The following is a 21,201-nucleotide window of genomic DNA, read 5'->3' as shown; positions in this document are numbered from 1 at the left end:
ATCGACTTCGCTGGACCTTTTCTCAACTCCATGTGGTTCATCGTGATAGATTCTCTATCTAACTTTCCCTACGTAGTTGACATGCATTCTACTACTACTACAGAAGCTACCATTCGTGCACTTCAGAAGATATTTACAACTGAAGGTTTACCTCAACTGCTAATTTCCGACAATGGACAGCAATTTACTGCTACTGCTTTCCAGAACTTCTGTACATATAATGGTATTCGGAACATCCTAGCACCGCCTTTTCACCCTAAATCTAATGGTGAAGCTGAACGTTTTGTGCAAACTTTTAAGAAAAGTATGAAGAAAGCCGCATCTTCAGGTTTAAGTAAAGAGCAAGCCTTGTTACAGCTCCTAGGAAATTATAGAACTCTACCCGGCGCTGACAATGTCACTCCCGCTCAAAAGCTCCATGGACGCCCTCACAGAACTTTACTTTCTCTGTTGCAGCCTCTTCCTGCCCTGCCGAAGCACTCTCCAACGAAGTTTAATGTCAACGACAAGGTCTACATTCGCACCTTCAAGTCCAATCCGCTCTGGCTACCTGGTGTCATCTGCCGCACCTTAGGTCATCGTCTCTACGAGATTCAGACTGCTGAGAAACGCATCTGCCGCCACCAAGACCAGATACGCCTCCGATATCGTCCATATCCTACTATTGATTGTATTGTTAAACCTGCCACGTCTATTGCTGAACGAGCTCTAGATCACTTAATTCATATGGGTTCCTTTCAGGAAGATTCTTCTCCACTTCGCCCAGTCCCGGCTCCAGACAACACGACGGAGACGGCCGACTCTCCTGCCCAGCATCGCTGCCGCCGCCAACGCCGCCGCCGCTTCGCGCCGTACCGGCGTAATTAGGAGGGGAGGGTGTCGTGTGTCTTCGCGCTCCTCGCTCTGCGCACGCAACAGCCTGCATTGTTCTCGACTCTACGAGACGTCTGCACTGCGCTTGCCTGTTACATCAGCCAGCGCTGCCTTCCAGCCACAGGCGAGGACTTGCCAGTGCCCAGCACCAGATTACGCCGAATGTCGAACACGGAGGCTATCCCTCTTAAAAAGGTGTCTCGAATAGGTGGACTGATTCTGAGTGTTTGAGGTTTCACCTCGGGTTACTGCCTCCGCTCCCGTTTCCCGCAGCCACGTCGAGCCCGATGACAGTATTCCCTCAGTCCCACACATCAATTAGTGTTCTACTAATTATGCATTTCAGTGTCAGTTCCTGGCAGGTTACAGAAACAACTAATATTCTATTAGTGCAAGCTTTCGCTACTGTTTACACTTGTGACGGTATAGAACAGATAGTTTTCAACTATCAAGAACTCTAGCTTTTCAATGGACTTTCGCATCTAGATAGATTCATGTACATATGTATATAAAGTGTACATTTTTTTTGGAACTTCAGTCTTCAAGCAACGTTAACTGTTTATAATTTTCATACTGCTTCGAGGAAAGTTTTATTTGAATGTATGTATATATGTTGTTAAGACTATCTGAAGCAATAAAATATAGTTGTGTTCCTGTATACCTGTTCTTGTATACAACAAAAATATACATTCCTGTAGCAGCCTACAGAACAATAAGGTCTATTTGCCTTTACACCTTAGCATAGGGTTTAAGGAACCTTGTACATTAAGGGCAGTCTCGTATTATGGTTTAAATTACTTTTACAATAAAAAATGCGTTAAATATTCATTATCCTCCAATTTGGAAGTCCTAGAGAATTAATTTTCAGCTTAAAATTCACTAATATAATATTTCTTTCTTTCTTTCTTTCTTTCTTTCTTTCTTTCTTTCTTTCTTTCTTTCTTTCTTTCTTTCTTTCTTTCTTTCCTTCTTAATCTATTTACCCTCCAGGGTCGGTTTTTCCCCCGGCCTCAGCGAGGGATAGCACCTCTATCGGATCAAGTGTCGTGTCCAGGAGCGTGAGGCTTTGGGTCGGCGGATACAAATGGGAAGGGAGACCAGTACCTCGCCTGGGCGGCCTGAACACGGGCCATGTGGAGGGATGAGAATATTGGAAGGAATGGAGAGGCAAGGAAAGAAGTAAAAAAGCGGCCGTGGCCTTAAGTTAGGCACCACCCGGGCATTTGCCTGCAGGAGAAGTGGGAAACCACGGAAAACCACTTCTAGGATGGGTGAGGTAGGAATCGAACCCAAAAAAATATATTTTAAAGGTCTATATATCTCATCTCACCCCTAATTGTATCTTTCCAAAATTTCATGTAAAAATAACCTAAGAGGAGAGTCAGGGGTGCTGTATGGACGGAGCATTATATAAGATAAGAAATTCACCAAAATCGAACTGTCTTTTTTTCTGTGTGTCCTGGCATCTATTGGTTTCGCGAACTTAGTGAAACAAGGGAAAATTGTTTGGGCAGTATAAATCCGTAATACTGCAAATTCTCACATACATGAGTTAGTATTCTCTAGTTCTCTCTGAAATTTGGCTGGAGTGTGTTGAAAATTGCGACGTAAAAAGGTTTCAATTGATGTGATGGTTCTAAACTACTCACAAGGTCTTAAAGATAGGAATTCTTCAGGATCTCTCTTCTGTAATTCTTTTTGGAACTGTGGATTTTCCATCTACAAATTACGAATCATTTACCACACTGCACCAATGAACACATTTTTTCATTGGAAAGGAAACAATTAAAGCACTCAAATGATTTGTAATATTTGTAACATTAACCACAGCGACAGAGAATAGTGAAGGGCTGCGTTATACAACGCAGAACCGTCCCGTATTCAGCTCCTGGAAGACATTGCCTTTCACATTCTGTTACAACCGTCCAAAGAAAATGGTTGTAATTAGAAGTGGTATTTACAATCTACTCGATTATTATTATCAATGAATGGAGTTTTAAGTTACTGGAAATGGTTATAGGTTAGTTTTCAATTGTATATATAATGGTGTATGTATTTTTACGTGTCTATATACTGTATTAAAAAAGTTTACTAAAAATAGTTTTGTCAAATCTGTCTGGCCGTTTAGCTGGACCAATTTGTTTCATTTCTGTTTTGTTCTGTCCGAAATTATCGGCCGGTAAATCATGAAATATTGGTAGGTCTCTAAGTTCAGCCAACTTTGATTAATTATAAAATCAAATAAATGATGACTCCAATAATTGCAGGCGAAGACTTACCCTAACCCGCAATACATTCTGTACTTAGCAGGTTACTAAGCGACGAACACTTTCAATAATATTCTGATTATGTGATTTTCATCCTTAGTAACGTCACTGCATGCAGCCATATTTTATTACTACCTGTCAAGTCAGGGAGTAGGCTATACACTTCCTCTGATCACGCGAGAATACTATTCCCTGCTAGGTACTCTTTGATTTTCTAACTTTTCACAGCTTCCAAATATATTCAACAGATGGCAGAGAGTGTTCCTAATAACTTACATACTGCTAAGGGGTGGCAAATGCTTTCGCTTCGGTCCGTCTTGCGACGATCCAAGAATTTCACCTCTAACCTCGCAATACGAATGCCCCCGCCTGTCCCTATTAATCATTACCTCGGGTTCCGAAAACCAACAAAATAGAACCGAGGTCCTATTCCATTATTCCATGCACACAGTATTCAGGCGCAGCCGGCCTGCTTTAAGCACTCTAATTTGTTCAAAGTAAACGTGCCGGCCCACCTCGACACTCAATGAAGAGCACCGCGGTAGGATTTCATCGGGGTCCGCCTACGGCGCGCAGGAACCGCACGCGGATAACCACGGCGGCCGCGCGCTTTCGACTCGCCACCACCGGCAGGACGTCCCACGAACCATGCCAGTTAGACACCGACGAGCGATGAACCGACAGCGTGGGACACAAATCCAACTACGAGCTTTTTAACCGCAACAACTTTAATATACGCTATTGGAGCTGGAATTACCGCGGCTGCTGGCACCAGACTTGCCCTCCAAGGGATACTCGTTAAAGGATTTAAAGTGTACTCATTCCGATTACGGGGCCTCGGATGAGTCCCGTATCGTTATTTTTCGTCACTACCTCCCCGTGCCGGGAGTGGGTAATTTGCGCGCCTGCTGCCTTCCTTGGATGTGGTAGCCGTTTCTCAGGCTCCCTCTCCGGAATCGAACCCTGATTCCCCGTTACCCGTTACAACCATGGTAGGCGCAGAACCTACCATCGACAGTTGATAAGGCAGACATTTGAAAGATGCGTCGCCGGTACGAGGACCGTGCGATCAGCCCAAAGTTATTCAGAGTCACCAAGGCAAACGGACCGGACGAGCCGACCGATTGATTTTGATCTAATAAAAGCGTCCCTTCCACTTCTGGTCCCCAAACAGACCCATAGCCTTAGGCATTTTCTGGGAACACCTATCGAAGGATAAGCTATAGTACGCGCACTTGTTCTTGAGCCCTGGTTCCCATTCGTTACTATGGATATCCGGGCTCAAGAAAAGGTGCGCGTACTCTAAGTACACTAGAGAGTGAAGCCTAGGTGTATTTAAAAAGTTCTCTGTCTCGTAAAAAAACTCTCATACGAGACTAACCTATGAGCTCATAAGACAATCGTTCTATACAGAAGAACTTCGATTAAAAATACCATTGCCTTCTACGACACAATACCAAGAACTGCAGGATAAAGAAGCGAATATATAAACAGAACGCATGATAACGTCAGAATAGATGAATTCTGACTACGAACTGCGACACGCTTCTCATTAAATGTTCATGAAACCATTGAAAAGGGCAGAAAAACAATATGACTAGGACATTAATGGCGAATGCTGGTGAGCACACGGGTCCTGACACTTACCCGCTGCCGATCTCCTGCACATCTCCTTGTGTGGACTGTACGTGTAGGCTCCGCAGCCGCACTTGCCGTCGATACACGCCATAGTGTCCGACTCAGCGAAGGCGTAGCACGAGCTGTCCTCGGAGCAGGGCTCTCCGAAACCTGAAAACAGACAAACACAACCCTCACTTTGGATCAGGTCTGCACAAGTGACTGACAGTCCTTGCATCTGCCTATTCGCAATCAATCAATCAATCAATCAATCAATCAATCAATCAATCAATCAATCAATCAATCAAACTATCTAGCTATCTATCTAATCAACATTATCGAATCCCTTTTCTACATCTATGAACGCCATGTATGTGGGCTTGTCCTCTAACATCAGACGTAAAGTCAGCATTGTTTCACGTGTTCCTATATTTCTTCTGAAGCCAAACTGAGCTTCAAATTGTCTTTCCATTCTTTTGTAATTAACATGTGTTAAGATTTTCCAGGCGTAGATTATAAATTAATGGCTATAAACTAATTATAAACAACATTCTGCCGAAAATTGGATAGCACTTTTCCTTTGCACACTAAATGGAATCACTTCCCCGTGCTGGTGTCTCCTAAGGCAGTCAGTAATTCTGAGGGTATGTCATCAATTCATGCTGCCTTGTTCCTATTTGGGTATCTCAAAGCTCTGTTGGTCACCATCAACAGCCTCTTCTTGTCCCAGAATCTTATCAACTACTTCTTTCCCTTGACAAAATAATCGTTGAATATGTTCTGCCACCTTTCTGCCTTGTGTTCTTTCCTTAGAAGTGATTTTTCATCGGATCACTTAATATTCATACACCTAATTTTTCTTTCTCCAAAGACTTCGTTGCTTTTCCTATATGCAGCGTCTGCCATCCTACACATTCTACATCCTTGCACTTCTCTTTCACTCGTTCTCCGTTACCTGTCATGAACGTTATATCTTTTTCATTATTTAATTGCCTGTATTCTTTCCTGTTCTCATTTTTTGCATTCTTATACTTTCGCCGTTAATCAATGAAATCTAGTATATCCTGTGCTAACCAATGATTCTTACTTGATCGTGCCTTTCTTCTTGACAACTGTCCACTCCTCGTTATTGCATTTCCTTCACAATTGGTCCTTGCGCAACACGTTCCTTACAACAATCCCCCACACTGTTTTTCTTGATCTTGTATATATCCCATGAACACACGTGAGCTGGACTACTGTGCACTGTTACGCGGTGACGTGCCCTTGTCACCCTCGGTCTCCCAGTTCGGGTGTTACTTACCGCGGTTTCTCCAGCACCGGCCGTGGAGGTAGTGGAAGTTCTCGACACACGTACAGGCGCCATCGACACAAGCAGCACCAGCGGACATGCGACCCATGCACTGCGAAGTGTCATTGCAAGGCCCACCGTAGCCGTCGAACACGACTGAAACAGAAAATAACTGTTACAGTGAGAACTGTGAGTGAGTCACTGAAACATTGTTCTTATTGAAAGTCTATGTGTAATTATTTAAACAATATTTAGCGTAACTCAAACATGTTCAACATTGTTTCTGGAAAATTAATTGTGTCAAATGTGATATTGTTGTTGTTCTTTATCGTCAAAGGAACTGTTACAAAACAGAATCTTGCATGAACCTTGAATTTAAAATACGAGGACACGATAATAACACGACTGGTGAAAGGTCAGCCTGAAGGAAGGGAGATAAACGTCGACATTCCCCACCCTGAAGTGGATGGGGCGGGCCCCTTAGAGAGTGACGCTCTCGCTCGGGCCGGGAGGTGTGAGGTGGGTAATGCGGTATGAAGAAGTTAAGGAGATGAGAATAACGGATGTGTAGGTAATTTAGTGCTTTGTGGACAGATTGACAAATACCTGTATAGGAGAGAAGCCAAGAGTTGCAAGGATGTGATAGAAGGAAGAGAAGTTAACAAGAGAAGTGAGTAGGAGGCTAAGGAGGTGACAGGTCGGCGATGGTGGCGAAAAGTAACGGGGTGGGGGTGGATAAGGTCGGAGATGTGGACTAGGTAGTTGAGGAGGAGGGCGAGGTTTGGGGAGGCGAGCGAGATGGTTCAACTCGATGGTGGCGGCCATAGAGGTTTATCCCGTGTCGATGAGGCGTTGAGCGTCTTCGGAAGTTGGAAGATGGAGTCTGACTAAGAAGGTCGGACCATGCGAAACGCTCTTCGCACGGGCAGTCCTGACTGGCGGAGTTCCTGGGCGATGACGTCAGCTGGTATACTTGGTTCCACACCGCGAACGACGCAGCTATACAGGATATTACGGTCCGAAGACGGTGGCGTCGATGGTGGACGTAACATAGTTCCAGGAGTATCAGGAGTAATAGTTCCCTCGGCAGGTGGCTGAAGAGATGTGCTCTGAGGACGTGATAGATCAGGGGTGGGAGGGATGGGGATCATAAGGGGGAAAGGATGGGACATCGTTGTAGTGGTGATAGGAGTGTTGAGTGAGGTGTGCGCAGTGGTGGTACTGGTGGTAGTAGTAATGGTAGTAACGGGGGTGGTGTAACTAGAGGACGCGTGTGCTTGTGGGTACAGGTATGGAGGGGTTGCGATGGGCGAAGCGGCTGTAGCGGGCGCGTTGTCCATGAGCTGCACGAAGACGTTGGAAGGAGTAGATTCCACACGGTGAAGGTGATGTTGGATGAACACACCATTGTCGTGAATGTTGAAGTAGGCATCTGCAGAGTCGATATACAGAAGTACATCCGGTGATGGTGCGGGGCCGTCGTAGAGTCGTGCGGCACTATGAACGCCGAGGATGCGCAGATCGGTCTGGATGGCCTCGTCGGAGATTGCAAGGTCAACATCACGGACTATACAGGTATAATACATGGCGGGAAGGCCGACTTCCAACTTGGTGTTGCTTTGTTGGGTACGATGTTAGAGTTGCTGCGTCACCCGGCCGAATCAAAAATAGTTTGGGATGAGGTAATGTAGAGACAGACGACGAAGGCGTGTTGTCAAGAAGTGTATCTGTAAACGTCGAGCAGAACTGTGTTAGTTATAAAATGGATCAATAGCTATCGTGTATGAGAAAAGTTTGTATTTAGTAACAGTTTCGTAAACTTTCTGGAAATTCCTTTCACGGCTCGAACCTGTAGACGCGATGTGGGCTTTTGTCGGAAAACAAGGTGAAACACTTTACGTTCCGCAGAGAACTTTCCTCCACTGTTCACGAGGAAGTCTTCTACAATAATGAGAACGCTTTGCCTTTGGTACTGTAGTGGTACGCTCGTTCGTCACCAGATGGCTCGCACAGTGCTCCAGGCGGAAGCTCATGACAACGTCCTGTCACACCGTGTGTTCGTGAAAAGTTCTCTGCGAGATGTAAAGAGTTTCAACTTGTTTCCTTGACATTCATAAGCCCAAAAGACCATACAATTACTGGAAAATGTCTTGGACATGTTTTATTTAACTGGTGTCGGAATGTCGCACCGCACATGTTATGTTGGTATTACTTTCAAATCTCCTTAGCTATAATTTTTAAATATTTACATCGTTTTGACATCTGAATCTGAATGAAGTGCTTTTTTCTTATTTGATCAGTAAAACCTAATTAACACGAAGTCGCCTAACAAGATCACTCGGTTAACCTGAACAAAATTTTGGTCCCGGCAGGGAATGTTTTAGGTTTCCACGCTTAAAACTAATTTCAGTTGCCATGAAGTAAGAACTCGTTTTAAGGCACCTGCTCCATTAAATCTCTCCTACCGCGAAACACCAACGCTTGTAATGTGTTTTTAATATTTTTCAATCAAATCACTCACTACTGATGTGCATTCAGGACAGTCGCCCAGGTGGCAAGTACCCTATCTGCTGTTTTCCTGGCCTTTTCCTAAATGATTTCAAAGAAATTTGGAAATTTATTGAACATCTCCCTTGGTAAGTTATTCCAGTCCCTAACTCCCATTCCTATAAGCGAATATTTGCCCCAATTTTTCCTCTTGAATTCCAACTTTATCTTCATATTGTGATCTTTCCTACTTTTAAAGACATCACTCCAACTTATTCGTCTACTAATGTCATTCCACGCCATCTCTCGGCTGACAGCTAGGAACATACTACTTAGTCCAGCAGATCGTCTCCTTTCTCCCAAGACTTTCCAGCCCAAACTTTGCAACATTTTTGTAACGCTACTCTTTTGTCGGAAATCACCGAGAACAAATCGAGCTGCTTTTCTTAGGATTTTTTTCAGTTTTTGAATCAAGTAATCCTGGTGAAGGTGCCATACACTGGAACCATACTGTATTTGGGGTCTTACCAGAGACTTATATGCCATCTCCTTTACATATTAACTAAAATCCCTAAATAACCTCATAATCATGTACCCTTTATTTACAATCCCATTTATGTGATTACCCCAATTAAGATATTTCATTCTATTAACACCTACATACTTACAATGATCCCCAAAACGAACTTTCACCCCATCAACGCAGTAACTAAACAGAGAGGAATTTTCCCATTTGTGAAACTCACAAACATTTTACACAGTTTGTGTTCATTTCAGAATCTTTTCTGGAACACTGTTCCCGGGTTCAAACATTTGTAGCGAGAGCATGGAGACCCCACTTGGTAATTCCATCCTTTCCTAGAACGAATGCAGTACAGCCTTCATTCAACGAAAGTGCCTTTTCTTCCCGAGAACTTGCAGACACTCTGTTTCAGAGTTATGATCACTTTCGTAAACCTTATCTGTTTCATTACCACCACTTTCGGAGTTCAAGTCAACATCCTCTAACGTTTGACCCAACCACGAAAGTATCTGATCAGTGGATGCCGTTATGGCTTGTGTAAATTCACTAACAACTCTTACATTAAACACAAGGATAAGACAAGCGTTGACTTTTTACAATGCACACTGTCAAACCTAATAATGGATTGAGGATCTCCCATTACAAAGATAATGGTAATAACTGACACCTCCCCTTCCCAACAATCTGTTCGAAGGGTATATAGAGTTTCAAAGCCATATATATATATATATAGCATGTGCCCGCGTTTATTAATTGAACTGTTACATGTTTCTAATTTTTTTATTTAAAAGCAAATTAAAACATTATATTTATTAACTCACATCGTTTTGACGTAAATTGCATGAAATACATTATTTTATTTTTATTGTATTGTTACTTTCAATGCTTAAGATGATAGATGGTACAGATAATGTTAACACCAAGTAAAACACCATGTTATATAATACAAAATATATTGTTACCTGGTAGAGCTTCGGAATAAATATCAATGTCCTATTTGGAGGTAAGATGTATATTGTGTTGTGTTTGCCTTTCGAACTCTTGAACAATCCACGTACAGTTGACAATGGCAGAAGCACCGTTTTGGAAGACGGAGTCCTACAACTTTAGCGATTGTCCTATGTCAAAATTTCAGATCTCTGTGTGCCGTAGATTTGACTGGGCTTCGCATACATACACACAAACACTTCCGAATATTACGGGCTGATGGCTCCTCGTGTCGCGGACCGAAAATGGCTTCCCACTCAATGGACTACTACTTCGCCCGCAGCATGCTCAGTAATGATGGTGGCTTCAGTAATATTCGTCATCAGTTTCAGAACAGCAAAGCGGTTACCTACGCCCTGGACGTAAAATGGCTCCTTGAATATTGTGTTCTCTACCTATCTTATGTACGTTGCCTAGCGACAGCGTCTCGATGCACGTAATCTTGGCGACAGCACGTTGGGTTGTCATATGCCAATGCACGTTTTCCGATGGTTTTTCGTTCATAACTCACCAACAAAAGCGAAAATGAAAATTCCGGCTTCGAGGTGAATTCGGACCCCTATCCATTGACCCATGTTCAAAATTCCAGATATCTCAGTGCTGTAGATTTTACTGGCATCCCGCACAGACAGACAAACACTTGCTTTTATAATTATAGATGTGTGTGTGTGTGTGTGTGTGTGTGTGTGTGTGTGTGTGTGTGTGTGTGTGTGTGTGTGTGTGTGTGTGTGTGTGTGTGTGTGTGCAATGACGGAGACTTGGAGACAAGGACGGCATGGATCAATATCAATAAATAGACGCCTGGAACACCTAGACGCCATATTATATGCTGATGATGTTGTATTGCTCGCTACGACAGAAGATGACCTACAAAGATCAGTTTTCAATCTAATAAATGTTTCCTCACATTTTAATATGATTACTTCAACAGAAAAGACAAAAATAATGGCCTTCAAAGGAAGAGAACCTATTCCTAGTAAAATATGTTTAGATAATACAATATTGGAAAGAGTAAATGTGTTCAATTATCTCGGGTACAACTTATACCAAACAGAATTAGATATACTAGCAAAAATGGATAAACTATATCATGAAGATAGACTTGTTCAGGAACATGCTCGATTGCGCCAGAGCTAAACCAGAGGCATGGACGTTAAGATCTGAAGACTTACAGCACATTCAATGAAACTGATGCGTCGGTACAGCAGGGTATACAAGATGGGACCATAAAAGGAATGAAGAAGTGCTTCAAGAACTGAGTACATCTTCAGTTATCAGGAAAGCTGGAAACGTCGTATACAAAAGATGGAACCTGGTAGATTGCCAAAAGAGATTCTTTGATACCAACCCAGAGGAAAAAGATCTGGAGGACGTCCAATGAAGAGATGGAGGGAAAATGCAAGACCGTAACGGAGCACATGACACAACACTTGGAAGGAAGGTGACGATGATAATGATGATCATCATTAGAGTAACCTTTACCGCGAACCACCAAGGCTTTTTAATGTTTTTAAGATTTTTCTCTGCAAGAAATGCGCATACCTCAAGGTTGTCGGACAATTGTTATGCTTATAGTAAGTGAGTAAGTGTTATTGTGAGCGTCACCGAGTCAACAATCAGTTTGTATGCTTAGCTTGCAAAGTCATTTTAACAATACGCACATTAAATTTAAGGAAAATCAACAGCTTGAGGTAGTGGTACCGGCCAGGAGGACGATGTAATCCCTCTGGCCACCAGGAAATTTTAACCACATTGAATAGTTAAAAATGTTTTTCGGCAACATCCGAACGCACCTCTGAGTTTTCTGAGGCTATGAATACAGTTAACCAAAACCAAAAACTGTAAATATTTCAAAATTATAGCTAAGGAAAGTTCAGAGACATGGCGTTTGTCACATTCCAACACTCATTAAGTTGAACATGTACTCAGGAACTTTCTTTCCCGTCAGCGACAATAAAACATTTCTACTTGATTTTTTTTCCGTAAATGACTAGTCAGTACCTTAACAGCAACTTATTTAGACGCGCAGGTCACCCATGGGTATCACTGCACCAGGCGAGCTGACCATGTCCTCGGACACTCGCGGCACTAAAAGCCATGTAGTACGCTACTAACACCGAATTATAAAATGAATAATGTCCTAACTCTTAAACAAGAACTCTTGAAATTCCCGAGTAGAATTTGAACGCCAAAATGAAACAGTTGCGTTCTCTGTAACGGTTATAGTTAACCGTGTATTTCATTTCTTTGATATTTATTGTTCTTTGGGTCATCATTCCATATGTCTCATCCTGTGCTAACAGCTTCATTTCTACGATACCGTTACATCCTACTTCTACTCTAATGTCTTCGACATAGGCCTGTTCATACCTTGATCTACCCTTACCGTTCTTACCACATACGCTTCCCTCAAAACTAAACACCCTGTGGGTGAGGGCGGTAGAATAAAACCCACGGTATCCCCTGCGTGTCGTAAGAGGCGCCTAATAGGTGCCCCCGGGGCTCTTAACCTGGGAGCGTGGGCTAGCGACCACGGGGCCCTTAGCTGAATCCTGGCATTGGCTCCACTTACTTGTGCCAGGATCCTCACTTTCATCTATTCTTTCTCACCTCCCTTGGTCAACTCTTGTTCTTTTCCTACCCCGACGGTATTACAGTACTCTTTCATCTTCACGCCCTTCGTGACCCTTGTCTTTCTTTGGCCGATACCTTCATTTTTCAAAGTGTCGGATCCCTTGCATTTTTTTTGTCTCTAATTAGTGTCATATAGAGGATAGTTGCCTAGTTGTACTTCCTCTTAAAACAGTAATCACCACCACCACCTCAAAACTAACTGAATAAGTGCTTAAGATGCCCCACTAGACTAAAGAGAACACTATAGTATATTTTATAAAGCACAAGTTTTAAAATGCAGTTTCTTTAGATGTAAAGGTAACTAAAATAATGAAATGTGCATTAAAATATTACATGTGATAATACACAACTCATTTCCCTTTCCCTGGACTGTCAAGGAGAGTTGACTACCGCTGCTCGCTGTTGCTATGGCAACAATAACAGAGGAAGCTGTCGCCACCGCTGTTGTGGAGTGGAACCGTGTTAGCTGTTGCTATGGCAACAGTAACAGACGAAGCTGTCGCCGTGGAACCGTGTTAGCTGTTGCTATGGCAACAGTAACAGACGAAGCTGTCGCCACCGCTGTTGTGGAGTGGGACCGTGTTAGCTGTTGCTATGGCAACAGTAACAGACGAAGCTGTCGCCACCGCTGTTGTGGAGTGGGACCGTGTTAGCTGTTGCTATGGCAACAGTAACAGAGGAAGCTGTCGCCGTGGAACCGTGTTAGCTGTTGCTATGGCAACAGTAACAGACGAAGCTGTCGCCGTGGAACCGTGTTAGCTGTTGCTATGGCAACAGTAACAGACGAAGCTGTCGCCACCGCTGTTGTGGAGTGGGACCGTGTTAGCTGTTGCTATGGCAACAGTAACAGACGAAGCTGTCGCCGTGGAACCGTGTTAGCTGTTGCTATGGCAACAGTAACAGACGAAGCTGTCGCCACCGCTGTTGTGGAGTGGGACCGTGTTAGCTGTTGCTATGGCAACAGTAACAGACGAAGCTGTCGCCACCGCTGTTGTGGAGTGGAACCGTGTTAGCTGTTGCTATGGCAACAGTAACAGACGAAGCTGTCGCCGTGGAACCGTGTTAGCTGTTGCTATGGCAACAGTAACAGACGAAGCTGTCGCCACCGCTGTTGTGGAGTGGGACCGTGTTAGCTGTTGCTATGGCAACAGTAACAGACGAAGCTGTCGCCGTGGAACCGTGTTAGCTGTTGCTATGGCAACAGTAACAGACGAAGCTGTCGCCACCGCTGTTGTGGAGTGGGACCGTGTTAGCTGTTGCTATGGCAACAGTAACAGACGAAGCTGTCGCCACCGCTGTTGTGGAGTGGAACCGTGTTAGCTGTTGCTATGGCAACAGTAACAGACGAAGCTGTCGCCGTGGAACCGTGTTAGCTGTTGCTATGGCAACAGTAACAGACGAAGCTGTCGCCACCGCTGTTGTGGAGTGGGACCGTGTTAGCTGTTGCTATGGCAACAGTAACAGACGAAGCTGTCGCCACCGCTGTTGTGGAGTGGGACCGTGTTAGCTGTTGCTATGGCAACAGTAACAGAGGAAGCTGTCGCCGTGGGACCATGTTAGCTGTTGCTGCTTGATGTGTTTTCTGAATATTATCTTCGTTGTTAGCTTCTTGTTTGTAAGTTAATCAGTGGCTAGGTGTACAGTTCTATTCCGTTTTAAAAATATGCATTTGTTGAGGTTATTGACAAAAATATGATTTTGTTAGGGATTACTAAATCTCATATTTATCGACAATTACGTGTCCTGTCTTAAATGATGGTATTATTAACTCGAACTTCGGAACGGGCCAAAGTTCTCTTAAAGACTCAGCCTGTACGAGAGGGTGACATGCCGCAGATGGAGGTAACTATGACAACGCAGCGTACTTCGTAGTTACTGCTTTTGCCGCTCGAATGTCAGACTCCAACTCCTGTGGGCCCAACTGTAGACGCGAATGCAACGTAAACATCAAACCTTGTACGCATGCTTTTCAGTGAAAATGTTCATAACAAAATGCGTAAGCGCGAACATGAAACACAAACGCAAGAGAGTTTGCAAGCTCCATGGTGTCATGTTCGCGTTTAATTTAATTTCGTATGACTATTTCTAGCCGAGTGCAGCCCTTGTAAGGCAGACCCTCCGACGAGGGTGGGCGGCATCTGCCATGTGTAGGTAACTGCGTGTTATTGTGGTGGAGGATAGTGTTATATGTGGTGTGTGAGTTGCAGGGATGTTGGGGACAGCACAAACACCCAGCCCCAGAGCCATTGGAATTAACGAATGAAGGTTAAAATCCCCGACCCAACCGGGAATCGAACCCGGGATCCTCTGAACCGAAGGCCAATACGCTGACCATTCAGCCAACGAGTCGGGCATGTTCGCGTTGATGGAATTACAAACGGAAACACTATCGCACTGCGTAGAAAGCAATGAGCACAGAATAATGGACTCCCGAGTTGAAGTCAGCAGACACGCATGACGGCCATATGCATTGGAGAGCGGTGTGTGTAAAAATTGATCAATTTTGTGTTAGCATTTCGGTTTACTAAGAGGTTAAAATGTGTTGTGCACGCTGCAAACAATATCTGTATTGTTCAGAAGCATTGTCGCGCAACTGAGGAAATCTCCTTGTATAATCCTGCTGATTCAATGGACGAACCCTCCATCATCTTCGTCTACCTCTAGATTTCCGTCCTTTTAAATGTCGGATAACGCAAACACAAGCTAATACCACAGTCGAAATATAAATTGCATTACAGCGTCATTTATCGCGGAAAAATATATTTTTACTGAATTCCTTAGTTTGAGTTAACTGTTTGTTGCCATTGTGAATTATTACTATTAGTTCATGTTTATCTTAATGTGTCGCGTTAACTTTAACGTTTTCACTGTGAATGGATCTACAGGACACGACGTTGTTGTCTGCTCAACTCACTCGGCAAACACGAGCTCCTGTCTGAGCTGATCACGTGGTCTAGCTCCTCACACTCGCATGCTCCGTTCACCAGCACAGCCCCCGCGGTCTCCGAACAGTCCTCGGCCAGCTCAAACCCTGAAACATAAACAAACATTTTAGTTACAGGCAAGACCAACTCCAACAGTCACTCCGTAATAGCGGCCCAACTGGGAACAAATATGGCGGAAATTTAACATTATCGGGAAAATCACTATTGCCAAAAACTACCATCACGACAGCCTACTAGAATCACACATAATTCACAAAGAGATATCGACAGCTTCACAGTAAAAGGGAAAAGTTTCTTAATTAGAAATTAGCAAATACACGCTGTTAAATGATGTCAGATATCCTAATGATAAAAATCAAATAATCATAAATATGTCTCTCGGTCATGGCATCCCTCCATACCTTACATCACAGCCTGCACGGTTGCTAGGTAACATTGTCTAGCCATCCCTCCATACCTTACATCACAGTCTGCACGGTTGCTAGGTAACATTGTCTAGCCATCCCTCCATACCTTACATCACAGTCTGCACGGTTGCTAGGTAACATTGTCTGACCATCCATCCATACCTTACATCACAGCCTGCACGGTTGCTAGGTAACATTGTATGGCCATCCATCCATACCTTACATCGCAGCCTGCTCGGTTGCTAGGTAACACTGCATGACCATCCCTCCATACCTTACATCACAGCCTGCACGGTTGCTAGGTAACATTGTATGACCATCCATACCTACCTTACATCACAGTCTGCACGGTTGCTAGATAACATTGTCTAGCCATCCCTCCATACCTTACATCACAGCCTGCACGGTTGCTAGGTAACATTGTCTAGCCATCCCTCCATACCTTACATCACAGCCTGCACGGTTGGTAGGTAACATTGTCTGACCATCCATCCATACCTTACATCGCAGCCTGCTCGGTTGCTAGGTAACACTGCATGACCATCCATCCATACCTTACATCACAGCCTGCACGCTTGCTAGGTAACATTGTATGGCCATCCATCCATACCTTACATCGCAGCCTGCACGGTTGCTAGGTAACATTGTATGGCCATCCATCCATACCTTACATCGCAGCCTGCTCGGTTGCTAGGTAACATTGTATGGCCATCCATCCATACCTTACATCACAGCCTGCACGGTTGCTAGGTAACATTGTATGGCCATCCATCCATACCTTACATCGCAGCCTGCACGGTTGCTAGGTAACATTGTATGGCCATCCATCCATACCTTACATCACAGCCTGCACGGTTGCTAGGTAACATTGTATGGCCATCCATCCATACCTTACATCGCAGCCTGCTCGGTTGCTAGGTAACATTGTATGGCCATCCATCCATACCTTACATCACAGCCTGCACGGTTGCTAGGTAACATTGTATGGCCATCCATCCATACCTTACATCGCAGCCTGCACGGTTGCTAGGTAACATTGTATGGCCATCCATCCATACCTTACATCACAGCCTGCACGGTTGCTAGGTAACATTGTATGGCCATCCATCCATACCTTACATCGCAGCCTGCTCGGTTGCTAGGTAACATTGTATGGCCATCCATCCATACCTTACATCACAGCCTGCACGGTTGCTAGGTAACATTGTATGGCCATCCATCCATACCTTACATCGCAGCCTGCACGGTTGCTACGTAACATTGTATGGCCATCCATCCATACCTTACATCGCAGCCTGCTCGGTTGCTAGGTAACATTGTATGGCCATCCATCCATACCTTACATCACAGCCTGCACGATTGCTAGGTAACATTGTATGGCCATCCATCCATACCTTACATCACAGCCTGCATTCCCGTCACACATTTTGACACATAAACTATTTCCTTGCACAAATTTTCGGATGACCTCCAGTTCTGAGATAAATATGTCGAAAAGAAGAAATAGTGAGATTAGCTGGGTTCGTAAGGCATGGGTTTAGAGTGTCACCACCCAAGATCTCAAACCTGTTCCGATTCACGCCGAGGTTATGTCATATATCAAACACACTACATCGTCCATAAAGGTTAAAACATCAATAGTTACAATAGATTTTTGTTGCTGTACTCACGTTTCTCACTGGGTAAAGACATGATATGATGGCTGAGTCTGCTCCTGAGCTTTAAAAGTGAGTTTGGAAACAACGTTTTGCACATCTCATGCAGAAAGGAAGAGTGCCAACTTTCTCTTCGCCGTTGAGGATATTTTAGAAATTATATCTTCTTTTAGGCTAAGCCGAATACCAGAACTGTTCGGAGGTTTTTAGGACAAGAATTGTCTCAGACATTGATGGTGAGGTATGTACGGTCGTTACGTTTGTTCTTCTCAAAGACTGATAAATCTCCTAGATGTAACAAGAACTTGGAGCCCATATTAAAAGATCTGTTTAATATTTGTTGATTTGACAAGGGAAAGCAATTGTTCTATGGAAATGCTCTTTTCAGCCCTGTCTACGTGCTATCAGCACCCAGGGATACCGTTTCATAATTATAATTGGCAAGACAACTCACTAAATTCTCCACATTGTTCCATCTGTTACACTTATAAATTATGTTTGCGTTGCACTCCAGACTTTCTCCAGCAAACTCACCTAAATCACTGCTGCTAAAATCTAATACCAGGTGTATGCATAAGTCTAAGAGATGGCGCCAGCTAACAGTAGGCAGCGTATGAATTTGACACATAACCGTCTGACATTAACCTGCCAACACACAAAAGTTGAGTCCGCCAAACACTAGCGTCTGTGTTGTATCGTTCAGTGATCATGTCGAAGTTTGTGCCTGAAAAAGAATATTTGCGGCACGCATTGTTTTTCTTATTTAATCAAAAGAAAAAGGCAGTGGAAAGTCATCGTTTGCTGGTGAGGCATAGTTTCGACAATTTAAACGTGGTGATTTCAATGTGAAAGACAGCGCGCTCCGGTAGACGACAAAAGTGCGTTGCCCGGCGAAAGCGTTAGTGCACAACGCTATCGCCAACAAATGATTAATTTAAATCACGCATTGATCGAAAAACGACCGGAATTGGCCAGAAGACACGACAATGCGCCATCTCACACAGCAAAACCAGTGAAAGTCACCTTGAAATCGCTAGGATGGGACATCTTTCCGCACCCGACCTGGGACCATCTTCGCATCAATGGGGTCCGCGCTCACAGAGCAGCACTTGAGCAATTTCGAGGAAGTTGGAAAATGGCTCGACGAATGGTTTGGCGCAAAAGACAAGCAGTTTCTCTGGCATGGTATTCTTAACTTACCTGAAAGATGGGCGAAGTGTGTAGAAGCCGATGGTCAATATTTTGAATAAACAAAAAATGATTTTCCCTTAAAAATTACTTGTTTTCTTTACCACAAAAAAACGGAAAAAATTATGCATACAGCTGGCAACACACATGCTATAGGCTATATACACTGACTGACAGAGCAAATGCAACACCAAGAAGGAGTGGTCAGAACTTTATGCCAATTGCAGGGTAGACTGACGTCACTGAGGTATGCTCATGATGTGAAATGCGCCGCTGTGCTGCGCACGTAGCGAACGATAAATGGGACACGGCGTTGGCGAATGGCCCACTTCGTACCGTGATTTCTCAGCCGACAGTCATTGTAGAACGTGTTGTCGTGTGCCACAGGACACGTGTATAGCTAAGAATGCCAGGCCGCCGTCAACGGAGGCATTTCCACCAGACAGACGACTTTACGAGGGGTATGGTGATCGGGCTGAGAAGGGCAGGTTGGTCGCTTCGTCAAATCGCAAATAAATTATGCATACACCTGGTATCTTCTGTACAAGTTCTTCAGGACATTTCTTCATTGTCAGATATTATGGTTGATTGGGGGAAATTGTGGGGTAAGCATCATTACGCAGTTTTGGGTTGTTTTTTTTTTCGCAGAACACGAATAGGAATTGGAACAGGAAAAATGTCTACCCTAACCACAAATTTATTCTGAAAATGGTGTATTCGAAGCCGGTCAAACATGTCAGCCTCGTGTCGGTAGATTTACTGGCACGTAAAAGAACTGTTGCGAGACAAAATTTCGGCACCTCTGCGTATCCGAAAACCGTAAAATTACAGAAGCAAATAACATGATTATTATTATTATTATTATTATTATTATTATTATTATTATTAAAGTGGCGTATGCACACTGTTGTTTTATCGTTGACTTCAAAATAATGATGATGTATATTCCTAATATACTTTTGACTTAATGTTCTTTATTTTTCCTTGGGAAACTTAAAGGGCCATACCTTTGTAATAATTGAGCATAGGAGGAAACTCCTAACCACGTGGTCCGGAACTGCCCCTTTGATTCGGTGCTTATTAATCACGAACACCACAACGTAAAACATCAACTTGCCAAATTCGTTATGGATGAGGTTTATGAGTACCGCGCGCCGGATGGCTCCAATAGATTCTTGCGTGGCATATATTCTTCATCCGACAATTCGTTATGAAATGAAAATGAACAATACAAATCAGTCTGCGTAAATCGGTCGAGAGAAAGGTATATTTATGAAGGGTGAATTCCTTTCCTGAGAGAGAAATATCGGGAACGTTGCGAGAACCGTCAGTTCGGCGCACGAGGTCCCACGTTCTGGCAACACTGAGTATTTCACGTCAAGATCTCATCACCGACTCCATCATTACATTTAAATGAAGAAATAAGAATGTGTTCGCAGATAGGATTCTCCACGTTTAACGTAGCGTCCGCTTACATTTTTACGATTTCTGCAAACGTATGCATTTTTTTATTTTTGTGAAGTAAGATCTTTTGATTTTTCCTTTCATCTCGTATCGTCATCATGTTATATTCCTATGGATTATTGAATTATTCCGTCTGTTATTCGCTTACAATTGAAGGGTTGATAGGAAAAACAATCGATGTCACTTTTTGTCAAAAACGAGTTACCGATATCAACGGGGAGTGCAGGACGTCTGGCATCTGTTTGTGCTTATGGTTTCGAGAAAAACAGGCCTTGTCAAAGAATATAGCCTTTGATAATATCAGTGGTTCTGGAAAAACAAGCTATGTCAAGTACCAGTTCTGGAAGAACGACCCTTGTCAAATGACATGGGTTGTTTTTCTCAGAAGTTTGGCAACACTTGCATTGAAGGAATAACAACATGGATGGTAACAGCTGCAATGATGTAGCTCTTGATATTAGGCCTCGAAAGCGAAAGAGAGCACTTCATAAAAAGGACCTAATCAAGAAAGCAAAACTCAGTGGTGAAGCGCATATTAACCATGTAGGCAAACAAATAAGTGCCAAGAGAGTTGGAGATGACTGCAGGTAATTCGAATATCTTTTCTAACCTCCAAAATCTTGTTAACATCTTGATACAAGAATGTAATGTTGTATTTTTGCCATTATTGAAATTATACTTATATAATGCCTATATGACAGTGGATATGTGCGTTATATGTAAAGAAAATGTGAATGTGTTTATTGGTTTGGTTTTGCAGGTGCAAGAGATACAAATGCTTTATTGCAGTAGGACCAAATCAGAGAGATGATATTTTCCAGTCGTTTTACACGTTACATTCCAAGGAACTGCAAGATTCATAT

At 43.4% G+C, this 21,201-nt stretch overlaps 1 protein-coding gene across 1 annotated transcript in view; it reads right to left on the bottom strand.

Moving 5' to 3' along the window:
- Window positions 1–21,201, bottom strand: part of LOC136884162 (prion-like-(Q/N-rich) domain-bearing protein 25) — a 120,489-nt gene that overhangs the window by 73,502 nt on the left and 25,786 nt on the right. The window contains exons 2-4 of the mRNA XM_067156201.2: window positions 15,594–15,710; window positions 6,061–6,204; window positions 4,788–4,928 (exon numbers count right to left, since the gene is read on the bottom strand). Of these exons, the coding sequence (XP_067012302.2) occupies window positions 4,788–4,928; window positions 6,061–6,204; window positions 15,594–15,710 (402 nt within the window). The remainder of the gene's footprint in view (window positions 1–4,787; window positions 4,929–6,060; window positions 6,205–15,593; window positions 15,711–21,201) is intronic.

The sequence above is a fragment of the Anabrus simplex genome, chromosome 12 (assembly GCF_040414725.1).
Source record: "Anabrus simplex isolate iqAnaSimp1 chromosome 12, ASM4041472v1, whole genome shotgun sequence".
Lineage (NCBI taxonomy): Eukaryota > Metazoa > Arthropoda > Insecta > Orthoptera > Tettigoniidae > Anabrus > Anabrus simplex.
The sequence above is the reverse complement of the archived record's forward strand: the minus strand, read 5'-3'. Positions and strand labels throughout refer to the sequence as shown.